Source organism: Danaus plexippus, chromosome 10, assembly GCF_018135715.1.
Source record: "Danaus plexippus chromosome 10, MEX_DaPlex, whole genome shotgun sequence".
Taxonomy (NCBI): domain Eukaryota; kingdom Metazoa; phylum Arthropoda; class Insecta; order Lepidoptera; family Nymphalidae; genus Danaus; species Danaus plexippus.
This window is the reverse complement of record NC_083543.1, coordinates 5,524,985-5,531,438: the sequence shown is the minus strand read 5'-3', so window position 1 is coordinate 5,531,438 and position 6,454 is coordinate 5,524,985. Positions and strand designations below refer to the sequence as shown.

The following is a 6,454-nucleotide window of genomic DNA, read 5'->3' as shown; positions in this document are numbered from 1 at the left end:
GCTGCTAGCGTGCACTACAATGGACAATATTGTGAATATATACGTTTTGTTTCCTGCACCCATAACCCCTCTCCCCCTATATCGATGTACCTTTCCTTTAAAATGTAATTGTAATTGGATGTTAAATAATAATTCGTTATAGGTGACACCTTACGAACAATAGCGGCACTCATTGGAAGTTGTAGTCGGACGTCGGTGAATTTAGTGTTAATGTTATAATAATAGGGATAATTTTTATATGTGTGTGTATTATGAAAGCTATAGCCAAACGTTCATTAATATTTTTACACGGAAAAATCAAGAAGGCTTCTCACTCGATATTATGATATCCGTTCGCCGGTAGGAACAATAATAGCGTGGTGCCTTTGGGACCATCGACTTATCTATTATATAGTAGCCGGCCTTTTTTTAGACACAATCCTACATAGTTGTAGACTCCTACATAAATGTGTATTTGATAAGACACTTATTTGAAATTAGAATGAATTGATAAATTAATTAATTACATTGATTAATATATAAATTCGATGTTAGAATTGAAGTGAATGTTGTTATGAATTTCTTTATTGTGGCCTTCTGTAATTTTAGACGTAAGTAGCTAGACATGTTCTAATGTTATGACTTATGAATAGTGGCCACAGATTGTTGCAAGTGATTAATGATGGACTTGATTGGTACCTGTTCATATTAGGGTTACAGTATACATAATATAATCTGTTTTAACTACTTACTACGTGTTGTTGCACCCAAATAATAGTAATAATTTATACACCGCGATTATTGTTTAAATTTATTGAATATTAATATTACGTTATCTTTTTGAGGACAGATTAATTTATTTGATGTGTTTATAAAAAAAAACAGCGCGAGGCGAAATATCTAATGAGAAGAATAAATGGAGAAGATTTTAAAAAGTAATAAATTCCTATGTCGTTACGATGAAGTAATTGTTTTCATAAATTTGGTATGATATTGTGTAGTGTTGATTAACTATTATCAATGTATTTCTAGCCATACCATGTGTTGTCGTAAGTCAACGTGTCTCCTGGTTCTACCATACATAGAACTGAGGCGAGGGTCGTAATTATAATGTAACACATCAGGCTAATGTATTTCTGGCCTTTATCGTTAGTGTCTGTAGAAGGAATAGTTGTTGTTTGGGATATGGCAATATTGTGAGAATTTGTTCAGAAATGAGTTTTTATGACATATTGTTGTTTTGTGTAAGTCGAATATTATAAATTATTTGTCAACGGTACGTATAATATGAAGTTATCGATGTTAGTAAATTATTTATATTACATCTACTTTTAGGATGTAGTTCAAAGATTTAAATGTTCTATTTCCACCTTTTTCACTTAATTAAATTTTCCACGATTAAAAGCTTGTGTTGAAGAACGATAAGTCTGCGTTAAGTAATATTTTTAAAATACAAACTTGATTAGTAATTAGAAATCCATGATATCTTGATCTAATAACAAATACTGCTTTCAATGCTTTACCAAATTAACATTAAGGGAGGATTTACGTTGGAACTCGGAAGACAAAATCTTTTATTTAAAAAGAAGTCATTGTTGACTGAGAATTTATTTGAAATGTTTAAATCTTACTTTTTTATATAATCTTACTCGTGATTCAAAATTTTCCCTAGATATACATTCGTTGAATATACATATCTGTGGTTAATTATTTAAAAAAAATACTTAATAAAAACGAGATGTATAATCTTGATTTTCACCATTAATTTCAAGACTGCACTTAGTGTAAATAAACTAAGTTGGTATTTATGTTGCCAATTAGCGTTAAGTTTAGACATAATTATTAATTATATGAGTAATGAGAGCTTCGGTTTTGTTTGCTTTATTAAGTTTAGCTTGTTAAATTACCTTCTTACTTGGATGTTGAACTATCTGTTTACCTACTAAGTACTTATTTGATGTCAGTTGTATATAGAGAAAATGTAAATAAAATAACTATTCTCTGAATAAAAACAACTTGTTTTATTTAAAAAAGTCGGAGTTCTCTATAAATTGAGTGACTTTTTTTTTAAATTCTATATGATAACATAAGACTGCAAATGTTAAACTAAAAATTACAATGTAGCACTTATGAACTAATACATTGGAGCTTGTGAGAGTATTTTAAAGCCAAATTTAAATTTAAAATAGACCTTCAATTTATAACATGACCATTTAAATTCTTATCCAGGGCTTTTTAGGTTTTTGTAAAAAAAAAAATATGGTTCATAACATTTCAAGTCATGAAAATCAATGCCGTAGGATATTTTTAAGGTTATAACTATTAAAATTTTGCAAGGCACATATAACTGTATATTAACAAATCGAATCTATAACAACAATCAAATATGTTCTGCTTTCATTTTATTATCATTCCGTTGTTGGTTATTCAAATAATTAATTTTAATTTAAAAAACATTAACACAGTTAATCAGTCTCATCCTACACTATAATATTGGTTAAAAAATTTTCAGATGATTTTATGTTTCTTAAAGGATGACATAGTTAAGGCAAAGATATTGACCAAATTAATGCTGTAAATATTATAATCGGGTATGCGGTTATCATTTTGTAATCTGCTACAGAGTAGGATATAAAACAGAGCTTATTTGTGTTTTGTACAAATCATTTAATAAATATTATTTGTTAGTCACTGTCAGTTTCACTCTGTCCTGGTACGTAATCTTCATCATCTTCGTCTGATATATCCAGGTCATCGAGATCTTGGAACAGGGATTCATCCACTTTAACAGCATCACCTGTTAAAATATTTGAGATGCCATGACTGATTTCGATGGGAATTTCACTTGCAGGTAGGTAATGTCATAAAGATATACTTGGAATACTTTTTTGGGGGTGACTCTCAAAACAACTAAATGTTTATTGCACTATTACTCCTTAAATTAAAGGTTAATTTTTAAATCTTTTTATTTTAAATGGCACTGTTCTTGGTGAGACAATATCACCAAGTCAGGGACTGTTTAAAGGGTATCTGAGAAATCAAATGAAATGTCATAATGTCATAATGGATAGCACAGAGGGGGTTTAATATGCAGACAAAGCTGCAGCCAATAGTTAGTATTCATAATACTCACCATCGTCAAGGAATTTCAAATCAGATTCGTTGAGTGTGGTGTCTCTCATAAATAATTCTTTTCCTGTTAACTTATTTTTGTCCTTGTTTTCTTTCTCCCTCTTAGCCGGAATACCCATTTCTATTTCAAACTGTTTTCTCCAGGCAAGGAATGATTCAACCGTAACTCTGGTACCTTCAAATCTTTTCTGTAAAAGTTTATCATAGGATATATTTAGACTGAATTTCAAAGAAGTAAGAGTAATTTTTTGTTGCATTTTGATGTAAATGGTCTCATCAATATTCTTAAATTTTACATCTAACTAACCATCTCTGCCTCTTCTTCAGCCTTTTTCTTCAGTAGAACAGCTTCTTCTCTGTCTTTTTTAATACTATCCCATTTCTCATTGAGCCACTCTTGTCCAGCTGACACTAGCGTAAAAATCATTACCATTCCAAGATTCTCATTAGCCTGAAATAATTCTTCATGCATTTTATTCTTATTCAATCATAAATAGTGTTATGGAAAACAATTTTGATAGTTTACTAATTTTGTAAACTGTCATTAATATGAGTTCCTCATAAATTCTATATATAAAAATCATTTCATTATATTTAAGTAAAATATAAATATTTTCAAGAAACAAAATTTTCATAAGATATACTACTTCACAGTGAACTATTTTCAATGCATTATTTAGTATTGCACTTTAAAATAAACAAAAGTATTTTTGTATTAAACATTTCTATGTATAACATACAAAGTTTGTACGGAACATACAAATTCCAGGGACAGAAATAAATCTATACATACTTGTTCCATAAGATGTTTGTAAAGTTCGTTTTTGTCGACAATTTCATCGAAACTTTCATCTGTATTTATTTCTAATGAAGGCAACTCTTCAGGGTATTTTGGTGTGTATGTGAAGACTAATTCACATGCTAAACCCTCTCCCTCATCATATTCCTCTGATTTAATTGGTATACTAAACTTGTGCATAGGCTCTGTCTGTAAAACTAAAAGTAAATTTATAAGTATTTCAATATTTTGTCGTAAGTTTAAATCTATAAAACATTTTATTTACTTTGCATATCTCCATAATAAATGGAATCTAAAGCTTCAACTTCACTAGTTTGTTCGTAATGATAGTCCATGGTAAAACCTTTTTTAATTCAATTTTTATTGTCCTTTCTGTACTTATTACAATTATAATTATTGAATAGGTTATTTGTAGGTAAATATCTGACTTTTACGATGTCATATGTCTTTTGACGTCTGACATTTTTCAATTTGTGAATATTATGAGGTGGTACACAAAGATGTACTGCCTTTTCTCAACCTTTTGATAAATATGAAGTTTATATAACTTATAAAATGACTGTTTAATATCAATTGGTTTAAATTTAGTTTATTTCTTAATACTAGAATTAAGGGAAATAATAAAGAAATTACTCAATAATGTATTATATTTTACAACATTTAGCCCAAGAAAGTAGAAATCCAAAGTGGGGTTGAGTTGAATACAACCCAAAACATGAAACAACCATTTGTAAATTGCAATAATAAGTGCGTGAGAATTGAGAAACTGTAGAGGACTTTCGTATTTGTCAATTGCTAAGTGACAGTTGAATGACAGAAAATATATCAGAAAACAAGTAAAGGTACATATACACATTTACACTTTACGTTGTTTTTTTAATTAATTGAATGGTGATAATTTATTTTAATATAAAAAATGGAGTCTCCCGAGGAAATGTCCCATGTTATCACACAGGAAGAAAACAGGTACGATACATTAAATTTATACCCTTGGAAATATCTAATTATATACAGTAATGTATTTTCATTTCTTACAGGACACTTAGTAATCCGGTGATTAATGATGAATATCAACAGCTACATGAAGAAGTAATGGCAAATTTCCAAAAGCCTAATTTGCCTAACATAAATGTTCCCGAGAGAATCATTATATGTTTGGATTTGTGCTATGATGCACAAAATTCTCTCTTTCGACTGGCAGATGGAACGACTTACACACCAATCAACATGTTGAAGAGAGTTCTTGACTTCTTTATACATTCAAAACATGCAATCAATAAGAGGACAGAGTTTGCATTATTTGTTTTAAATGATTCAGATGTTCAATACATTCAAAACTTTACCAACAATATTAAAGATATTATTAATGCTATAGATTACGTTCAACCAGAAGAATGCACACAGGAAACATTTGATTTTCACAAAATTTTTAAGATTCTGAAGCAGGATATACAAATACCTGAATACAAACAATCAGAATGTATTCTACCACCTCCTTATGTGGTTCGTATGATTGTATTGTATAATCGCTCCAACTGTATACCTGTCATTCAACAGGATGATCCATATTTTAATATCTTAAAGAAGCATTTGTTCTTTTATTTTGATATTTTATATGCACATGAAGATGACTGTGCTCTCTACAAATGTGAAGAAATCTATGATGCACTACAGGACCTGGACAATGGGTATTCTTTTGTGTTTGAAGTCTCAAAAAATGCAACCAAAATCCATGATTGCATTGCAAAACTGTTAGCTCACCCTTTACAAAGGCCATTACAAAAAAATACAGACTATACATTTTGTACTAGACAGTCCTATATATTGTAAAAGTAATTATGTTAAGTTAAGATTAAGTATTTTGAAACTGTTTTTATGACTTTTACTATAATGATAATACATTAATTTTCTACCCGCTAAATGATTACTATTAAACTATTAGCTTGTTAGCATCACAAAACAAACATTCATCTTCTCATACTTATCCCTTTATACTTTCATTTAGCTGTTAACTGTCCCAGTTAAGTGAAGCAATAAATCAATGGAATTTTTCAATCAGACCTTCAATGGAAGTACTGAGAAAGATTTGATTTTCATATTTAGTTGTGCTAATTAATACAAATCTCGAAAAGACTAACCATCAAGTGGGTCACATTTGTAAAATCATTGATAGAGCTCTATTGTGAGTATTGAAAAAAATATTAAGGAACCTTTTAAATTAGATGTAAATGTAAAGAAATAAAACCATCTTACTTTTTTCAATTATATACACATTATGTATTTTATCAACATTGAATAATTGTGGTGACTGTGTTTCAGAGGCTAGTAGGTATTCAAATTATACAAATATTTTATGAGCAGTTTTAATATTTGTTATTTAATAAAGTTGTAATGGATAATTAATTTGAATGTCAATGAAATTATAAAGAAGGTAATAATTTATATATTAAAAGGAGTATAACCAAAAAAAAAACGTAACAAATTTAACCTAAATTTTTTATTCTACGTCTTTCTTGGCTGTATGATTGATGCAAAAATTTTGTC

At 29.1% G+C, this 6,454-nt stretch overlaps 2 protein-coding genes across 2 annotated transcripts; one reads left to right on the top strand and one right to left on the bottom strand.

Annotated features, from left to right (window-relative positions):
- Positions 1–1,976: 1,976 nt before the first annotated feature.
- On the bottom strand, positions 1,977–4,356 carry LOC116767115 (RWD domain-containing protein 1). The gene is made up of 5 exons (XM_032657295.2): positions 4,176–4,356; positions 3,905–4,107; positions 3,419–3,562; positions 3,113–3,299; positions 1,977–2,776 (listed from the first exon to the last, which is right to left on the bottom strand). The coding sequence occupies exons 1-5, from the start codon at positions 4,243–4,245 to the stop codon at positions 2,664–2,666; spliced, it is 717 nt and encodes a 238-aa protein (XP_032513186.2). The 5' UTR covers positions 4,246–4,356; the 3' UTR covers positions 1,977–2,663.
- A 223-nt stretch (positions 4,357–4,579) lies between these two features.
- Positions 4,580–6,093, top strand: LOC116767114 (BRISC and BRCA1-A complex member 1-like). The gene is made up of 2 exons (XM_032657294.2): positions 4,580–4,876; positions 4,948–6,093. The coding sequence occupies exons 1-2, from the start codon at positions 4,827–4,829 to the stop codon at positions 5,738–5,740; spliced, it is 843 nt and encodes a 280-aa protein (XP_032513185.1). The 5' UTR covers positions 4,580–4,826; the 3' UTR covers positions 5,741–6,093.
- Positions 6,094–6,454: the final 361 nt, after the last annotated feature.

Bases quoted from the DNA above. Each gene is read 5' to 3' on its own strand.
- LOC116767115 (XM_032657295.2), bottom strand. From the start codon at position 4,245: ATGGACTATCATTACGAACAAACTAGTGAAGTTGAAGCTTTAGATTCC. The intron at 3,300-3,418 runs GTTAGTTAGATG...AAACTTTTACAG, and splicing joins CTGAAGAAGAGGCAGAGATG to AAAAGATTTGAAGGTACCAG. The intron at 2,777-3,112 runs GTGAGTATTATG...ATATTTTAACAG, and splicing joins TTTGAAATTCCTTGACGATG to GTGATGCTGTTAAAGTGGAT.
- LOC116767114 (XM_032657294.2), top strand. From the start codon at position 4,827: ATGGAGTCTCCCGAGGAAATGTCCCATGTTATCACACAGGAAGAAAAC. The intron at 4,877-4,947 runs GTACGATACATT...CATTTCTTACAG, and splicing joins ATCACACAGGAAGAAAACAG to GACACTTAGTAATCCGGTGA.